General features: G+C 38.3%; 1 protein-coding gene across 2 annotated transcripts in view; it reads right to left on the bottom strand.

The window, feature by feature from the left end:
* The window catches only part of LOC109107944 (parkin coregulated gene protein homolog), an 88,980-nt gene that overhangs the window by 49,277 nt on the left and 19,621 nt on the right, over window positions 1-20,082 (bottom strand). The window contains exon 2 of one of the 2 annotated variants that reach the window (XM_042774145.1): window positions 18,114-18,248. The exons of the other annotated variant lie outside the window; for it this stretch is intronic. Coding sequence (XP_042630079.1) covers window positions 18,114-18,248 — 135 coding nt within the window. The remainder of the gene's footprint in view (window positions 1-18,113; window positions 18,249-20,082) is intronic. 2 annotated transcript variants of the gene reach the window in all.

Genomic DNA, 20,082 nt, shown 5'->3' with positions numbered 1-20,082 from the left:
TAAAAATGTCCTCAGCAATAACAAACGCAGCTTATGAGCAGACTCGCAGTGTTTACAGTACACTCACATCTAAAAGAATGGCACACATGAATATTTATGAAGTGTTTTCGAAGTCAAGCCATGACTCTTCACACTCAGACATGTGCATGACAAATACAGAAATGATTATCTCACCAGGCTGTGTTAAACAGAGGCATACAGACAGACAAACAATAGCAATAAGAACAGCAATAACAGCAACAGCCTGCGTTAGATCTGGAGGAATTGCTGAAAGGTTTAATAAACAACAACTATGTGTAAAATTGGTGAATAAATAAAACAATATTATTTTCCAGTTAGCCAATAATGTTATTACACTGCAACACAATGCATGGTATAAATCATATTTTAAAAATGATAGTCTAACCCTTGCTAATGTACATAGTGACCTTTATAAGTCCACATACCGTAAGTCCACTTGTTTTTATGTTGAAATATAATGAAGACCAAAGGCATGCGAGAAATGATTTCTTTCGCAGCAAATGCACGTTTGTGCAGTCATTTCACTTTGTATTTGGAGCCAACTGAATATTTATTTCTTGAGTTATTTATGATTATGTAGATCACTGTAGAAGTTTCATAAAAAAATTGTTCCATTGACAAAAATGGCTGAACATTGAGATTAATCAATCAAATTCAACCAGATATGCTTTATTTCCCTGGCAGTAAGAGAAAAAAAAAACAATATTGTGAATTTGGAAAGATTGATTTCTGTAGCAAGAGCATGTTCATAAAAAAGATGCCAAACAAAAATGAATAAAAAAGGCTTGATAAGCTTCTTGTGCCAGACAATTAAAAAAAAATCATTTAATGCCTTGTCTATTATTACAATCTATAAATATAACTTTTTTGTCAAGTGAGTTCATAAGAAACAGTCCTGTTGACTAAGCTAAGAGCTCACTGAACCTCATACTGTATAAAACAGCATTAACTGAAATCATTGTGCTCAAAACACATGATTTAAACAAATTTTTGAACTTCACTGATTTATATCCTTTTCATTGTGAGGAGAAACAGGGCTCGCTGAGAAAAAAATATAGGGAATATAAAGGAATAAAGGGCAGAAAAATAGTCCCGTTGTTATACAAACAAACCAAAGGAATTAAAAAAATAGCAGGTGGTAGGGCTGGGCGATATGGCCAAAAAATCATCACAATAAAATTTTTCATATCAGTTGATATCAATAATTATCATGATACATTTCAAATCTTTTTTTATTTAAGTTTAAAAGCAGATTTTTGCTCCCAAGTAAAAGTTGTAGAAACTAGGCTGTGGGTTTTAAACTACTCTTTATGGTCAGAACATGAAAAGCAAAAGAATTATTTACACTTTTCCAGTCATTTTTCCTTAACAAAATAAATATCTTAATAACATAAATTTCTTAGTTTCTGCAAGTACTAATGATTGATATTGTTTCAAATCATGAAGCAGGTTTGTGTTCCTGACTTTGATGACGTATATCTTCAGCACAGTTTGCAGTGCAGCCTGCAGTATTAAGAATGTTGAATTTTTTGTCTCTTAGAAATGCACATTTGACAGTAGTTTGAGTTGACAGTAGAAGTGTAGCTTGGGTTAGGATGCAGATGTAAATTTATTTTCAAAAACAATATCTGTAAAAATGGTAAAAACCTCATTTTTATATGGTGAAATTAAATTATTCTGTTTGACTATTTGAGTTTAATTAAAATAAAATGCATTTAATAAAATGAAAATTAACAGCTGGTTTTCCATAGTAGCATACAATTCGATCACGATAAACACAGTTAGAATCACTCATTTAGTACCTCAATACCATGATAAAAATTTAACTATATGGTTTCTAGGTTTTTTTATGAAAAAAAATTCGTTTAAATACATTTAGTATAAATGCTACAGCGTAATCACAAAAAAAAAATACTGTAATTATATTCCATTACTAATTTAATACATTTAATACATGTCTGCATTAATAATATAATAAAATTCTAAATGAATATCCCACATTTCTGCCACATAGCATGGTGCAGTTAGTGTTACTACAGTAAATCTATGGTAAATTAAAAAAACTGTCTGACTGTAACATTGCGCACAGTGTCTCTCCTGTTTGTCAGCGCTGTTTTATCTGTCTCTAAACTAATTTAAATCACAGAGACATGTGTGTTCCTCACTGAATTCAAGCGCTTCACACTGGATCTCATAGCGTTATCAGAGTTATCAGCGAGTAAAAGCTTCTGTTTAATAAGCCCCTGCACTGTGCTGCCATTTGAACTTTGAGCCGAGTGGATAAATGGTTTGTGTGGTGCGGTTCAAATGAGTAGCACTGTTTTGTTCTGCTTTTGGTGTATAAACATTATATCGAACATTTCTCGAACTCTTGTTATCGTTTTATCAAGGAAAATTATATAACAATAATTAGCGTTATTGTTTTAGCACCCATCCTTAGCATCCAGTAAGGAACATTTATGGCCAGTAAATTTTCTCAATTCACCCACCATTGGGAAATTTTGCAGGAAGTGAATTTTGGACTCTGCCTGAATGTATTCATCCAGAAATAAGTCTCAAGCACTAAAGGTCGTCTAATCCAGATCCGGGCCTCCTGATTTTCGTAAGTACATTCCTCTCATGCAGGCTGCTGCCTCAGAGGGAAAGGTTATCCTCGTTAGCCAGATTAAACCTTTAAATGCCCTGTCATGGGCTTAATCGATGGGCCACTTCATTGCTGTGCTGTATCGATCCATGTCGTCAGGGGGTCAGCCTCAGCGCAGGGTTATAACACAGCAGGCAGGGATGCTGTCAAGCCCCTCTGGAGACCAAACACCCACACTTCTACACAGGACACAGCATCTGTCTGAGCTTTCCAGGCAAGGGAGAGAGGCCGAGAATGTAAAGAGACTGAGTGAGAGATATAGTGATAGAGAGAGAGAGAGAGAGAGAGAGAGAGAGAGAGAGAGAGAGAGAGAGAGAGGCGAAAACCAAACTCAGCAGAAACTATCACCTTTGGCTGGTATGTTGGATGCTGAGATCTTTGCCAGCATAGCTGGTAAAGCACAGAAACAAACTACACTACAGCAGATGGTTCTTTAGATAGGGATTCAGACTGTCCTATATGCTTTTAAACACAAAAATCCAATAATACAGTTTGTAATCTAAAGCAACATATGTCAAAAAGATCAGCATCTCAGCAGGGGTCTGTACACACAGTTTTCTCTTTGCTGCAAGTGATCTGAAAAGTCCAGAAAACTTTCTCAATTGACCATTCACAAAGACCTGCCCCCCTTAGTTACTGTAACTATGTCCGACAAGCCATGCCGCTCTCATGCCAAACATCATGTTCTCACGGAGTGTAAAATATATTGCGGAGCAAAGAGAACACTGACAATGTGCCGACAGACAAGACATAATTCTGGTATGAAACAAAGTATTGTAATTTTTTAAGGAATTCAAACAATAAATACTGTTTTGTGGCTCTTTAATATGTCGTGACAGATCACTGTGGAGCCTCAGTTTAAGCGACATGTGAACCGATCATCTTTTCACTTAAAGCACAAAATAAATATGAATGAACATCAGAAGCTCATTTATTTCAAAGGCGGAAAGATGTCAATACACACCATTTTTCAAGTTTAAGTCCACAGATGTTAATCTACTCTCCTGTCTGGTTTGTTTGTCAAAAATGGCAGATTCGGCGTTATGATTGGTGAGATCGCCTGTTAATCAAGCTCCCTGCAAAGGGTCAAATCTGATTCACTGACATGGCTTAACTAGTTATCCAGAGCATCCTCCATACATCTGTTCCAGCCATCTAGAAAAATTATATACCAAGTCAATAATGGACATGTAGTAATTATGAGAAGATTCTGAGTAAAATTCGATTAAAAATGGTAAACAAAAAGAAATTACTCCCAAATACAGCATGTTATAGTATTTTGTGCAATTTTACTGCTACTGTTGTACTGGAGTACGTGACATAAATGGGAAACATTCTGTATACTACCGTTAAAAAGTTGGTTATTAGTAACTTTTTTTTTATAAAGAAATCAACTTTAATTCAGCAAGGATATATTACATTCATCAAAAGTGACTGTAAAGCAGTGTTAATTTTGTTTTTTCGAATTTTCTCATATTTTTGACAATGACATTTTTCACAGACAAAAACAAGGCGATAATGAAATAGAAACTCATTTTGAATGACAATAACTATAACTAAAATCTATTAACATTTTCATCAATTAATAAAAATGAGACAAAAACTTTTTTTTTTTTTTTTTGATGAATCATGTCACACTGAAGATTGGAGAAATGGATGCTGAAAATTCTCATTTTCCATCATAGGAATAAATCCCATTTTAAAATACTGAAATAAAAAGCAGTTATTTTATATTGTAGTAATATAATAGCACAATATTACGGTTTTACTGAATTTTTAGATGAAATTTATCCAGACTTGGTGGGCATAAGAAACTTCTTTCAAATACATTAAAAATCTTACCAATCCCAAACTTTTGAAAAATTTGGATATGCATATTTTTAATTTACATTTATATATGTATGCATTTACAAAAAGTGACAAAAAATCAGTCAGTTTCAAAGGTAATAAAACACACAAAGCTCAGAAAATTAAACATATGCATTTCTTCTAGATAAACCTGACTGCAGCTGAGCTCTTCACACAGCCAGACCCAGACTACACGGGCACTGACTGCAGTGAGGAGGAACCAGGCGGTAAAGAAAAAACTCTACTGATGTGTCATTTTGCTCTTAATCAGAATATAAATGAGAAGGAAGAAGAAAAGGCTCCTGTGTGTGCTTCAGACACCTGCTCGGCTCTTCAGGAGAAAGGCACTGAGGAGGAAATCTAAGGGAATGTGAGCACATTAAATGCTGTGAATGGAGCACTTTTCCTCACTGAATAGACTAAACAGCTCACTTGTGCTCTTTTCCTCTCTCTCTCTCTCGCTATCGGTCATTCTCATTCAACATCTCTCTCACCTCTGATAAAAGAACTGCAATATCACAGATCTAATGCAGGCGTTCATTACAAAACTCTGAAATTTGACCTCATACATACAGATATTTCTGGCAGTACAGAGCATTTCATTTACTTTAATCTCAACCTCTCTTACATCACATCTAATATATTTAGAAAATGAACAACAATTGCTGAGCACATACTGTACACACAGGGTATACACCTCACTCCTGGCCAATCATGAATCTTTTACTAAACCTTACCCATATCTCACAAAATGTGACATCATCACATTTATTTTTATGATATCACATTATGTAAATAACAACAGGAGAAAAACATTAAATTTTAGTGGAATCCATTTACGTATTAAATAAATATATAAATAAATGAGAATATTTTTCCAAATAATGAATATGAATAGTTTTCTATGAAAAATAAAACTCCTTTTGTGTTCCACAAAAGAAAATAAATAAATAAATAAATAATAAAAAATAGTTAACAAATAAATAATGACATAATTTCATGTTCAGAGGTACCAACTCTTATATATCATACAAAAGAAATGTACTTGAAATTGTCTTGTAGTATTCAATAATTTTTTTGTTTTTTTTTTGTTTTTTTTTTATAAAAGCATCTCAACAAGTAATACCCTGCACTATTTACGGTCAGAACAATAAAGTCAGTACAAAATTTATTGGGAGCTGTAATTGATTTGACTGAAGCTCTGATATGTTCAGTCTATTTGTGGAACACCGGTTTGAACTTTTCTCTTTGGATTTCCATCTCTTCTTTATTACTTCTATTTGCATTTGTCCTCGTCCTGCCCTCTGACGATAAATGAGCTGAGCCATGTTCTCAGCCCCGGTGCCTTTAATAAAATCACATCTGCATGAAGACATGAGGAGGGGACTGGAGACACGACCGTCAGGTGGACAGACCGTCAGTCGGGCATAGTAAGGGTCAACCTGTCTTCATTTAGCACACGACTCCAAATAATACAGCACTTCATCTCACCTCTAACTGTGGGAGAAAGATGCTAAGCAGTACGGTGGAACCAGCATGGCTCAGGACCAGAACATTTGTGTCCACTTAGAAAGTGATTTAGCGTCTCTTGAGCAGTGGTTCTGCCGCAGACATCGGCCTTTGTGGGGATGGGTAACAACAAGCGTCCTCCACGTGAGACTCAAACCCTGCAATGCGTATTCTTGCCTGGGCCAAGGGTCATTTATCGTGAAAGCCATTACGGTTATTAAAGTGCTCAGACAGGAAGATGAAAGGGCTGCTCATGACTGAGAGCTGGCACAGGAGAAACTGGACTATGGCACTGACGTTCATTGAGACAGAGCAATAGACTATAAGATGGTAAGGACGCTCAATCCTCTACCGACCAATCAAGTGCTGCTCTGATTGCCCACCACTTCCAATAAACATCCTAATTCAGCCCGACTCAATTCCATCCTACTTTGATTCTCTAAAATGCACCATTTGGCTCCAGCTTAATTTCATTAAAGCTCAAATTTGCTCATAGGTTGTTTTATTGTTATTATTTGGAGATGGAAAGCAACACTACAATGTTTCTCATAATGGAGTCTCCCTTAGTGTGCCCATTTCTTATAAATGCCATTGCCCCCCAGACTGACAGATTGCATTGAATTTTGTCATAAATGAAAGCCCTGACAAAGAGCCATTATGAAAGGTCGTTAAGATTGTGGAAAATGGAGGCCATTTCTCTGAGCAGGGGAGAGAGCGGGCCGGCTCTGAGGACTGAATGAACACTTTGCTTCTAATTTTCCTCGAACAAATTTGAGCTCCAGGGTTTCCTGTCATCCTATCGGAGACCAGAGAGAGTGAAAAATGATTTCGTCTGGTGCTCTGAAGCAGTTCTGCATCAAAAAAGTAAACCGAATCAGGTGTGACATCAAGTAACTGCTTTTTAACTAGTCACCCCTGCTCTAAAGGACCTGATCAAAGATGAAGAAATAGAGGATGACCAACGGACACGTTCAAGCACTTCAAAGTCTCGGATGCAACATCAAAGCATGTGTTTCATAGAGATACACAATTTTACATAAATACTGTGTCACGCAGAGAGTCTAACTAAAAAATGCTGAGAGCTCACAGCAGGGGTTTTTAGATTCAAATAAATAGTTGAAAACGAAGAAGGGAAAACTGTAGAGTGCAGAATGGTTAATAATGTAACGCTTGAGTACGGCATATGAAGCCTTGCAAGTTGTTTTATGCCACTAGACCCCCTCGAAAGTGACCGTGACAGCATGTCAGCAGAATACATTTGCTGATGAACTGAAGTCAGAAAAAGGATCAAGGATGAGCGGACATTTAATTTGGATGAATCTGGCATTCCACAGATGGTTTCTAATAGCTGTATGTGATCACAAAATCACTAAATGTGATATTTCAACAAAACGATCTAAAGCTCCATGTAGCAGAGAGACTTTAGAGGTATGAAATAAGTAATTTGTCTAACAAGCAAAAGAATGGATGGTACTGATGTTCACTGCAGGTATGGACTAATAGATTGTTTGGACAGTTCTCAGAGCTTCCCAGCCGAACACAGTTTCCACTAGAGGAAAACAGACCATCTGCACACAGCCTAAATGTCCCTCATTAGGACAGACCATGCTCTGTTTAACCCCACACCAAAACGCATGCCTTTTCTCAATTTCTCTCTCCCTGTTATTTAGCCTTATAATAGTTGTTTAAACATATTATCCTCCCAATAAAGATTCAGTATTTGTGCACGCATCCAAGAGACTAAACACACATTACTTTTCATTCAACTGACTCCTATTCATATGCATGCAAAATCATGAGACAGGAAACACAAACTCACACAAAGAAGTTTTTCTTTGCATTTTGCTTTGTTTCGAAGTTCAAGTTTGGTGAATGTTGCCCAGCAAAACTGTATCAGGTTAAGACATGTGACCAATAGAAGAATGACACATCATGCGGCTTCATAGCTCAGTGTCTAATCCTGTTCCAGGAGGGCCAGCGTCCTGCAGAGTTTAGCTATGCATGCGAAATCAGCTGCAACTGAGTCTGAAGACATTGATTAGCTGGTGCAGGTGTGTTTAATTACAGCTGGAGCTAAACTCTGCTTTGTTTATGTTTGTGAACGTCAGTGTGAATTTGTGCTCCATTCCCCCTTTTCCTCTAGAACCTATAAAGGTCCTTTTATCAATCCATCCATCAGAACTTAAGCTCTCTTTCAAAACCTATTGAGCTAGGTATTTCAAGGCTAAGATACCTTGTTTTAAGCACATTCAAAGGTAGGTTCACATGTATCCTTCTCAAAAAAGACAGTCCCAAAATGTCTTGCCATGAGCTCAGTGAAAGAATCCAAGATGGTGGAGAAAAGCTGAAAGGCAGCAATAAAAACTTAATTAAAAAAAAAAAGATTAATTCTCCCAATATTTGTGTATGCATATAGCATAATATTATGCTAACGACAAACTCTACTGAAATCAACTACTGTACAGCAAGTTTCTGAGTTCCTGCTTATGTAGAGTGTTTCAAATCAGACACTAACGAGTTTCCATTTCCATATCGCTGCCTATGTAGTAATAACAAAGCAGTTCACTGTTTTGGAACAGAGCTATTGGGTGGGTGTTCTTGCTGCAGAGATAATGGAAACACACAAAGAGGCTGTTGAAACCTCCTGTGAACAGGTCTGTGGGGGGTCTGTGTCTCACACACTGTAAACAGTGAGAGGGGGTCTGGATCTCAGAGGACATCTGTGACAAAGAGTAAAAGATGCTGATTTGTGGAATTTAAGGGAGGAGACAAATACAACAGCTCAGCACTTTTAGGATCCTGCCTACCTCTCTGACTCATGCTAGTGACAACAAAACACACACACACTCATACATTACAGGCAGAAAACAAACACTTACTGTACAGCCACACAGAGCGATATAAACTCACACGTACGCTGGCCGTAGTCAGAGGTGCTCTGGAGCTGTAATAAGATTTAGTCACAGTGCTGGGTCAGTTCTCAGCCATATTGGGGTCACAGAAGTGGTTGTCACCTTGGCCCCTCATCCATAATTCAGCGTTTTTAATATAGCGCCACCTCTTCTGCCCCGCTCTTGAGGGCTTACAAGCCACCATCCGCTTCTCTCCCTCTGTTTCTTCCCTCAACCTCACTTTCCATTTGTTTTGATTTGTCTTTTTTTTTGACACAGACTGACAGTAGCTGTCCATTTGTTGAGAGCAGTTGGTGTGAAAGGAGGTGTTTGGTAGCCAGCAGGACGTTGTGTCTCTCTCTGGCCTAATATGCGCGACAAGAACAAAGCAAGGTGACACTTTGACAGCATCCTTCATTCGTCTCTTCCATCACCCTTGCATTATCACAAAAGAAGGAAAAGAGAGATGCATGCAGTCAGCAACCCCTCCCCTCTCTCTCCTCCGTCCCCTCTCTCTATCCATCTCTATTTCTCCTCTATCCTGCATGTTTGCGTGTGTTAGGTAGGGAGATAAGGACTCAGGGGCAGGATCATCAGTTCTGATGTAGTGACTCAAAGCCACATCCATCAGGACACAAAGGCCGTCAGACCCCATAATGGAGAAAAGCGTGACAAATTCGCTAATGAGATTTACAATGTGACCTAGACAGAAATTCAGTGGCATCTACTGCAGTGAACAGATCTGGTCTGGAAAGCAAAAGGTTGAAGGTTCATGCAATCCTTGTGATTCTAATGATCTTTAACTAATTCAAATGAGCTTTAAACATGACTAAGCACATATAAATTGTATAGAATGCTTATTTCTCAGTTGAAATAGAAGTCATCAAAATAAAAAAATATATATATTATTTAAAGGGATAGTTAAGCCAACAATGAAAAATTCTGCCATCATTTACTCATCCAAACCTGCATAAATTTCTTTCTTCTGCAAAACACAAAATATATTTTGAAGAATGGTTTGCCCAAGACAAAGAACAGTTTTTGTCCATTAAAAGTCAGTGGGTCCAACACTGACCAATATTGACTTTGATTGTACAAGTAAAAACAGTTTCCAATATCTACTTTTGTGTTGCACAACAGGTTTGGAATAACACACTTTTTAGAAAAAAAAAGGTACAAAGCTATCATTGGCATGGTAAACTAAGTTGCAAAAGCTAAAAGATACACCTTTGTACTTTGTATTTACCCCTAAATGAACATATTTGAACCTTAAAGGTACATATCAGTACTTTATAATGTAGATATGTAGATAAGTACCTACAGTTTATTTATTAGTACATTTTGAGAGGGTACAACCTCAGTAACAGTTTTGTACCTTTTTTCTGAGTGCATCAGAGTGAGTAAATGATGGCAGAATGATCCCTTCCAGCCAAAACACACACACACACACACACACACACACACACACACACACACAAAAACAAAAAAACACACACACACAAACAAAATAAAAGCATCTTGTCCAAACATCAGATTCAGGCACGCCTCAGTGCCATCCTACCTCTGTATATTACATATGGCAGTTTTCAGGTTTCAGACACAGCCTGAACCTCAGTCTGAACTAACCCTACAATCAAATCCCACACACTATAGCTAAACTGCCAGAAGATCAGTCACTGGTCTTTGAATGTGTGGGGGTTCTCAGGGCTCCCCAGAGCACCAGAAATAGGCTGGTGATTGTGTCTAATCTCACCTACCATTAAATGTCAGAGAAAGAAAGAGCGAGAAAGAAAGAGTGAGGGTGCTGGGGCTACAACCTACCTACTCACACTGCCATCGGAAATTAGTGTCATGTGGGAATGGGACCTACTGAGCCTTGAAAGATAAAATGATATTTCACTTTTTCATTCAGTATGTGGTGTTGCCATAGCTTTAGTTGTCTTTGTGAATATGTTCACAGGATAAACAGAAATTCAACTGTAATCACAAACTTATGGGTACATACTTTAAGCATCAAATACAGTCAATAAGGGGTAAGAATGCTATCTCTACACGATGGATGAATGGATGAGTGGAAACATGCAGATAGACAGGTGGATGAATGGACTGCTGGATGAAGTCAGGAAATGGATGGATAAATGGATGGAAAATGGCGGGTAGATAGACAGACAGGAAAATGGATGAGTGAATGGTGACAGACAGGTAAATGGATGGATGGATGGATGAATACAATGGATGAGTGGAAACATGCAGGTAGATAGACAGGTGGATGGATGGACCGATGGATGAAGTCAGGAAATGGATGGATAAATGGATGGAAAATGGCGGGTAGACAGACAGACAGACAGTAGAATGGATGAATGGATGAGTGAATGGTGACAGACAGGCAAATGGATGATGGATGGATGGATGGATGAGTGGAAACATGCAGGTAGATAGAGAGGTGGATGGATGGATGGATGGATGGATGGATGGACTGATGGATGAAGTCAGGAAATGGATGGATAAATGGATGGAAAATGGCAGGTAGACAGACAGACAGACAGTAGAATGGATGAATGGATGAGTGAATGGTGACAGACAGGTAAATGGATGGATGGATGGATGGATGGATGGATGGATGGATGGATGGATGGATGGATGGATGGATGGATGGATGGATGGATGGATGGATGGATGAACGTTTGGAGAACGTTAGGTAAATGGATGGAGACCAACAGACTGACAGACCAACAGATCTATATGCTTTGTTCAGTATGAAAGTACAGATGGAACAGCAAGTAGAGAGTTCATGTGAGGACAGAGACTGTCAAGGCAGTTAAGGAGAGAGAAAGACAATCATAGAGACTGTATACAGAGAGAACAGCTGTAGGGTGACTGCAGAGCTGCAGGGAGACAGGAACAGCCAGAGAGACAGTCAGTGAGACAGGCAGTCATCATCTGAGCAGCTGCAAGGAGTGAGAAGGTCAGAGAGTTACAGTGCAGCCGTTTGGGAGACAGACAGAGAAAGAAGCCAGACAGAGACACGGCCAGGGAGGTGGTGTCGCTACACTTGGGAAACATGAACAGCCCCGTGGGTGTCTGAATTTGAATATCAATGTCTTTCCTGATTCACAACAAGGGCAGTGACAGGGGCACTTTCATCTGCGGCGAGTGCATATGTGCTTGCCTATCGTACAGTGCATGAATCACAGCGATGCTCGAGCACCTCCACCAATCCAAACATACCGACCTTGAGGTTACAAGAAAGACATTAGGGCCGTCTATCCTCTCAAAAGAGGGGGGAGAAAAAGCTTTCAAGGTAATGAAATTCCGCCATAAGTTTAATAAAAGACTTGTGAGGACAGGCCTGGGCAAAAAAATAAAAAAGTCAGGCTAGATTTAATTGGATTTCTTTCTCTCCTACACCCCCCATACCCCCCCATCCTTTCTTTCAAATTAGGCTTAAGTGCATGTGTGGCGTATTTCTTCTTTCTCAGGATAACAGCATTACCGTCCAGAATGAATAGAATCATTTCCAAACCAATTAACCTCTGACAAAACGGATGAGTGGACAGGAATGAGAGCAAGTGGAGAGAGAAAGAGTGTGTGCAGAGGAGAGTGAGGGTGATATCTTTTGAAGAAAAAAAGGAAGAAAAAGAGGAAAAGCTTTGCATAAGGGGACAGAGTGTGTGATAGGGGTCTAAGTTAGTGATGGGTCCGGCATGACAGCAACACTTATACTGAGGTGTGAGGTAGAAGGAGGTAGAATATCAAATGACTGCCTCCCCCAGTCAGTTTCCCCTCTGCCAGCCACGTGCGCTGCTAGCATTAGTATTTGACATTAGTGTGCGCCCTGCTCATTCTCTATGCTGAGGAGTGTTTGGCATCCAGCTGCTATGGCTCCATTTAGTTAATTAAAGGCTCCATTTAGATCTGCAGCCTGCTGGCTATGAGCATGTCAATCAATAGCAGCTCTGTGGCTCACGGTGGGGCAGAACGACTGATCCTACACCCCCAGCCCTGATGCGTCTCTCTTCTTCGGCCAAAGTCTGGGCTCTCAAAGGCACCAATCTTTAAGTTCAGATACATCAATGATTGCCACTCACCCTATTCCATATTTCTAATAAAATAAATGCCATGGACAGACTATCTTTATTCAGGGCTGGAAGGAGAGAGAGCTGGAAAGAGCATCATCAGTCATTCAGAAAACACAATTTTCAAACTTCCAAGCATTTAATATCATTTTGCCGTCTCGTTAAACCCCAGTAGATCTGGAGCACTGTTGCCACACATGTATTGTGTCAGTTTGAAGATTCTGACATTCAAATCTTCAAATGCCCTTCTGGAGTTATTCCAGGCCATTACATTAGGCAGGTCTACCAGCAAATATACAGTAGTTGATCGATAAAACACATTTCTACTAGCAGCCCATAAATAAAATTAATTAAGCGCCTACTCTCAATTCCCGAGAGAATGGTTTTTTATTTTCATTACTCTCTCTTTTTATTTTTTACCCTCTCTGATAATTGTGGTTAGGTGTTAAGCATGGGGGTGAAAGTTTGGTTATGGCTTATGGACAGCCCACTTAATATAATGCAATGAACATTAACTAACTAACAGAAAACGTAACAAAAAAAAAGAGAAGAAACAGTATTATTTATATAAAATATAATCTTATATGATGTGTCACAAAGGGACTTCTTCTTGTTCTTTAACTGATTTTCACCATAAATTATATTATAATCATATATTATTTTTACTAATAAAACACATTTTTTTGACAGTGTCTTAGAGTAAAATTGTATAAAATGTGAAATGTGATGTTAAAGCATTTACAGTTTTTCACCAAAATATGCTTACAATTAACCTACTATTAACCTACCTATTTTTATTATTTTATTTTTTTATAATTGCAAACATTTTAACAGTGTGGACAAAAACAGCAAGCCAAAAATGTCTTCTTTTGTGTTCTGGAGAAGAAAGAAAATCATGCAGGTTTGGAACAGCATGAGAGTGAGCAAATGAGGGCTATTTTCCCTGTCTGCTTCCTTTGACGTCAAAACCTAGGATATTTACTCGTGCTACCATCAGCTGATCAAAACTCATTTTCATGCATAGTGATTAATCACATGGCATTTATGGCTCAGGTGATCAACTCAGAAGAGTTTCCAGAACTTAGCTCCCATGCCAAAAATGGCATTATCATTTGGAAACAACACTGGAAATATGCTTTTGGCTTTATCCATATCAACTATTTCCCTTTGAAAGGCAAGAGGATGTTATTGGACTGCCTGATCTCTCTCCAGCCCAGAATTTAAATAAAAATGGAGAAAAATCTATGCAGGCAACTACCAGTGGCAGGGTGTTTTTGCAAAGAGATTGAAGGCATCCGGAAGGAGCTGCTCTTCTCTTCTCTCTGTATTTAAACAGGTGTATGTCCTGCCAGGTCTATTATAAGGCTGCTCTTGGATTCCAAAGCAGACTGTGGGATTAACTCCTGAGAGTAATACCTTTCCTTGGACGGGTCATATAACTGTCAGGAGAGGGTCTGTGCTCACATAAGGTACCGCCCATTAAAATGCTAATGTGCAGATGGAGATAAAAGAAGAGGGAAAATAAAAACACCCCACCTCAGTGCTGTGTCTGCAGTGTTACACACATTGCCACACACTCATGCATACAGGTCTTCTTCTCCCCCTCCTCCTGACATAATTCAATCAGGGGATTGAATGGATGAGATCTCTTACCCTCTCCATTCCCTGAAGCACTTGATCAGATTAATTGATTGCCCCCACCCCCCCAACCCTCCCCAGTCAGCAGCATAATAGCAGGAATCAAGTTTACATTGATGTTTTCTATGAAATGCTTCTTCGATTTTATACACATCACAATTCTCTACAAAAAAATGACAACATAAGAGGAGAAAAAAGTAGAACACAGAATCCCTTGGAATAATTTATAAAGGTGAAGGATGACATGGATGAATGAATGGATAGATGGAGAACCTGTTCTTATTCAGAAGAGCCTGTGGTCTGAATCATTAATCAAATGACTCTTGTATGCCATTAAAAATGCTCAAATATATACTGTAAGTTACTGATTTGAATCGGTTTAATAACTCAATCACTGTCTGAATCGGTTCTTGATACATTCACTGAGTCATCAACAACACTAACAAAAGGAGGCTACTAAAAAAATAGATAATACAATGATTATTAAGTAAACAGACATGTAATCAGAATCACAAACAAAATCATTTAATTCTTTAAAGACCTGTTCACAGCAAAATAAATGTTCAACACAAGAATTCTGTCAATTCTATTGCAAATATTATTGATTGGCAAGTTTTCTTCACAGTTAAAGATTAGAACTACTCTCTCTAAAAACATGTTCCTGTCTACGCTGTAGAAATAAATAAAAAAGTAGGCTTTTCAATTGCAATCACAATACTTTCTAGTGAACGGAATAAAGCAATTTTTAAGAATAGAAAAAATGTTTAAGCACTTAATCTACAATATCTTTCTATTCAGTTGGCTTTTAAATCTGAACAACGGCATACAGAAAGATAAGTTTGTTGGGTTTCTGCCAGATTCTCATTCCTATCAGTGACCACGACATCAGATAGCTCTTTCTCTCTCTCCTCCTTCTCTCTCTCTCTCGATGGAGATCCCTGGAAAACACTTTGGAACACTATAAAATTGATGGACTGTTCTGATAGCAACAGGGCCATGTGCAAGAGATCCACAAACACACAGAGAAAAAAAAAAGAGAGTGAGCGAAACCTCCTGCTTACTCTTATCACTGTACTGCACATGTTCTCAACACATCACGTCAAAGCTTTAACTGCGGAGACAGCATGAGAGAGAATTGTGAGGACTTGTAGAAAGAAACTAAAAATATCAGTTCTCTACTTCACATCCCTGTGCATTCAAACGCTGCCCTTGACATTTAAACAGCAGGGTCTGTTCTCATACATCAGTACACACCTCCTCCCTGAATACACACATCTGAATGCTCACAGTGAGCAAAAGTTTCAAACTCTATGTTTAAAGATGCAAACACACACAGTAATATCCAACCGAAAAGAGCCTTTTTCTAAAGCACCATGTTTATCATGAATTGGAAAGACAGGGAGGTATGCAGGAGAGGAGAAGGGGAAACACTTTGAAACGCCTGCAAGAATGCACTGCTGCTCCCTGCTGCACAGAGAGGGGGACACACACTCAACAGAGGAGACAAGACGAGATGAGACAAGATGAGATGAGATTTTCGTTTTTACAAATATCATAAACAATTAATAAATAAATATGCCTATTTAAATATGAAAATTCAAAGAGTTGCACCACATTACATTTCACATGGCAAACAAGTCTTACTTTGTTATAAAACAGTCAAATTATCTGACACTTTAAGCAACTTTTTGACCTTGACATACAGTAATGAAGGTCTGCAAGGGCCCCATCTATAATATTCTGTTTTATGTTTTTTTTTTTTTTCTGCATGTTGGTTACATCACGTGACTTTGATTTTGTTGTCAAATAAAGAAAAGGCAGTTAAACAATTTTTTCAAAATATTATACATTTTTTATTAATAATAATATAAATAATAATAAAAAGATCATGTCAAAGTACTTCAGTTTTTTGTCAAGAATTTCATTCTTTTAATGAGTTTTTTTTTTCTTCATTATGATATCACAACATTTTTACTTAATGCTCCCCAAAATATATTAAACTGAATTTTAATTCAGAAATTAAAAACTGCTTATATAAATGTAGGTGTATTCAAGCCACTGTATCTATTAATTGCACTTTTCAGGTATTTTGTAATACATGAAGGATCCAGGGTGTCGTATCATTGACCCAATGACAGATCTGCATGATTAAACCAGCTAGATGAAAAACAAGACTCTATTACAGCTTTCTCTCCATCTCTTTTAGACAGATTGATCTGGTCACCTCATCTTGAACTATTGCCCCAAGGGTTCCTCTGTACTAACACAGCTGTGCCCAAACACTTCATGTAATAAACCAGCCTTTCATACACACATGCGCTAGTTCCACTTACACCTAACATACACTAACATATGCCTAATGAAACACTCAACCCAAGTATGACCTCTAAGTGACCTCATACCGCATATATTGCAGGGGTTACTGAGGGCACGGTTTTACTCACGAATACCTGTATTATATTTATAGAATGAAGCCATGTAAATACTGTGTGTGAAAAGCAGAATCAAATCAATGGCTGCCTGAGAAGGAAAATCAATAAGCATTACAGATACATTAGATGTGACAGCTACAATTTCATACACCACTTCCTGTTGGCTCCCAGCAATTTCATAACAACACAAAGAAAAAGAGACATTATTTTTTCAAAAGCGTAGGAAAATTCATTTTGAAATTTGCTTTTAATAATTCATGCCAAGGCTTTCAGAGTTACTCATGAAGGAGAGAGTGGTGAGCGTGTGTTTATTGTAAGTCGTGCTTGTCAGGCACTGTTCTGATTCTTCTGAATTAGTGCGCAGACAGCAGGTTAACACTGATAATACTACTGCCGACCTTCATGAAATAAACACTGTGTCTAACCTGCATGCACACAGAGACTCGCAACAGTCCGCTATTAGGTCAAACACAGCTACAAGCTGTATCACAACACAACTGTAATGCAGAGGGGACAATGAGCATCACTCTGATTTTATCAGAGCTCTTTAACTTTTCAAAGCATAATACTCTCTCTCTCTCACACACACACACACGAGTTTTTATATCAAGGTGGAGATTTGGGTTTTTCTATATATTACTATCCACTAACTCTCACAGAAACATTTCTGCGCTTTTACCTTACCATTAAAGGGTCAATGACGTTCATTTCTTTTATTTTATATTGCAATAATTCAAACATGCAGAAAAACAGAAATAATATCACAGTGGTCAGTTCAAGTTGTAAAAGAAGCAGCTGAATCACTTTTTGACAGTTTGTTGTTTGTCACAATATGTACTGGAAAAGTGCTACTCAAGCCACATTTAACATTAGTCACAGCTTATGACCAAGAACAGTCTACTTCAGGAAATTGGCATCTAAATGAAATGCAAATAAATCACCTACAGTTTGTTTTTTATCTGAATAGCTATATCTATAATATGCAAGGACAGCTGATAAATACTGTATGTTGCACTACAAAGAAAACAGAAGCATAAGTTATGTTTTTACATACCTTCCATGCGATGCGGTTGCCTTTAGAGTCATGTTCCAGTGCAGTGGGAAAGTCTCCACGTTCGTAGAACTTACGGAAAGCTGTGGGTTTAGCTGGCCTCTCTCTGAAAGCCCCTGCAGCTGGAGGGCCCACCACCTACAGGACACAGAGAGAGAGAAAGCCTGCTAGATGCTGTGTCATCAGAATGGCAGTCCTAAAACCATTACAGAAAATTAAATGGTTTTGATCCTCTTTCATCCCAATGTAAATCTGCTGTTTGTCTGATGTCAGAGGAAGCATCTGCCTGCTTTATAGTGACACACTAAAAACCATCAATTATTCACAATGTCTGCCTCATATAATTCAAGTCTACCAGATCATACAAAGTACATATTAGCAGTATAAATAAACTGATGCATTCACCACAACATACCGGATTGTGACAAAACTAAAGAAAATGAAATGAGAGTTGTTTATTCAGGAACACAGTTCAACTCATGAAGGCCCCTGCAGTGAGAATGTGGCTGCCCCGGGATTTGCTCCAGGTGTTGGCATTATCTGAATAAAATCACACAGAGAGTGATCCAGAGATGCTGTTTTGCTTAATTGCTATGGTTGCTCAAATTTAAATTAATGTATAAAGCTAATGGTTAACAAAACAACTATGCTAATATGTTAAAACATGCTCTAGTCTTGGTACATTAATACATATCCTAAAACACTTTATACCATGGTCTGTCTGAATACTCAATTCTGATTGGCTAGCAGGTATGCATTAAAACCGTTTAATGCCCAAGGTAGTTCCAAGTCAGTTTAATCACCGTTCTATGTTAATGCGCTGCTTTCATTGACACACATAAACACACTCACCACTCACACACAGAGAGAGAGAGAGAGAGAGAGAAATCGGAGATCACGCTGCGCAAACACAGAAACATCAGAGTACAGAAATTTATCAACACTTCCCTGTGACTTTTATTAATAAAATATCTTAGATACTGGATCGCTGCATTATTCCCTTTAGCAAAGAGTGTCACAATCTCCAGTCACCATTCCAATCACTATCCTCAGTCACAAGCTCAGTCCACTTGAAACTACATTTCCCAGCATCCCTTCTGTTAAACACCTGCACACAGTCAGCCATCTTCACACAAGCCACATATGAGCTTGTCAAGTCTGGAATAAAAAGCTGTCACTCTTCACTTCTCCCTTGTCTAGTTTTGTTGTTCCTAAGGACTTACCTGACTACCTCGTTGGACACTTAGCTGTCTTCGTTCCAGATTTGATCCCATCTCATCAACTCCTCCAACCTGCACCTACAAAGACTATATAAGCGTTATCATCTCAGCTAAGTCACCTAAGAACTCTGTGAACTTGACACTCACCTGCTTGCACTGCTACTTCACCTATATCATGTAAATAAAGAGTTTGTGATTCACATTACCACAGTTGTCCTCCAGTGTTTCCCATTCATTAACTAGACTGTGGGGGCCCACCATTGCAGTATTGCAGTATGAGCGTTCCTCTCAATCTTGTTGACCAGCTATACTCCCTCACTCAAAATGACCATCCCTTAGTCAAATTTGCTGATGAATTTTTGGAGCTGGCCTCTGCGGTCTATTTGGAGAATGATGTGCTGATGACATTCTTCCATGTATGTTTGGAGGAACCATTATTTTCACGGTTGCCCTGGAATATTAGCAACTGCACACTGGAACGATACATTCTCCTGCTGAGCTGGTCTACTTCTGAAAAAGACTGATTATACTTCCTGTGATATCAGAGTCTGCTCAAGCTCTTAAACCCGCTCCAGAGTCCACTCCAGTCCAAGTTTATTTGAGGTTTATTTGACAGGAACAATGCACATAAATAATACAAAAATGTACAATATGCCAGAATTAGCCAGAAGGCTATTTTGCATCTGCAGTCCCTGGACTGGTGGTAAAATGGTCACCCTAAAAATATAAAACAAATAATCTATACATAATAC

The sequence above is a fragment of the Cyprinus carpio genome, chromosome A17, assembly GCF_018340385.1.
Source record: "Cyprinus carpio isolate SPL01 chromosome A17, ASM1834038v1, whole genome shotgun sequence".
NCBI lineage: Eukaryota > Metazoa > Chordata > Actinopteri > Cypriniformes > Cyprinidae > Cyprinus > Cyprinus carpio.
The sequence above is the reverse complement of the archived record's forward strand: the minus strand, read 5'-3'. Positions and strand labels throughout refer to the sequence as shown.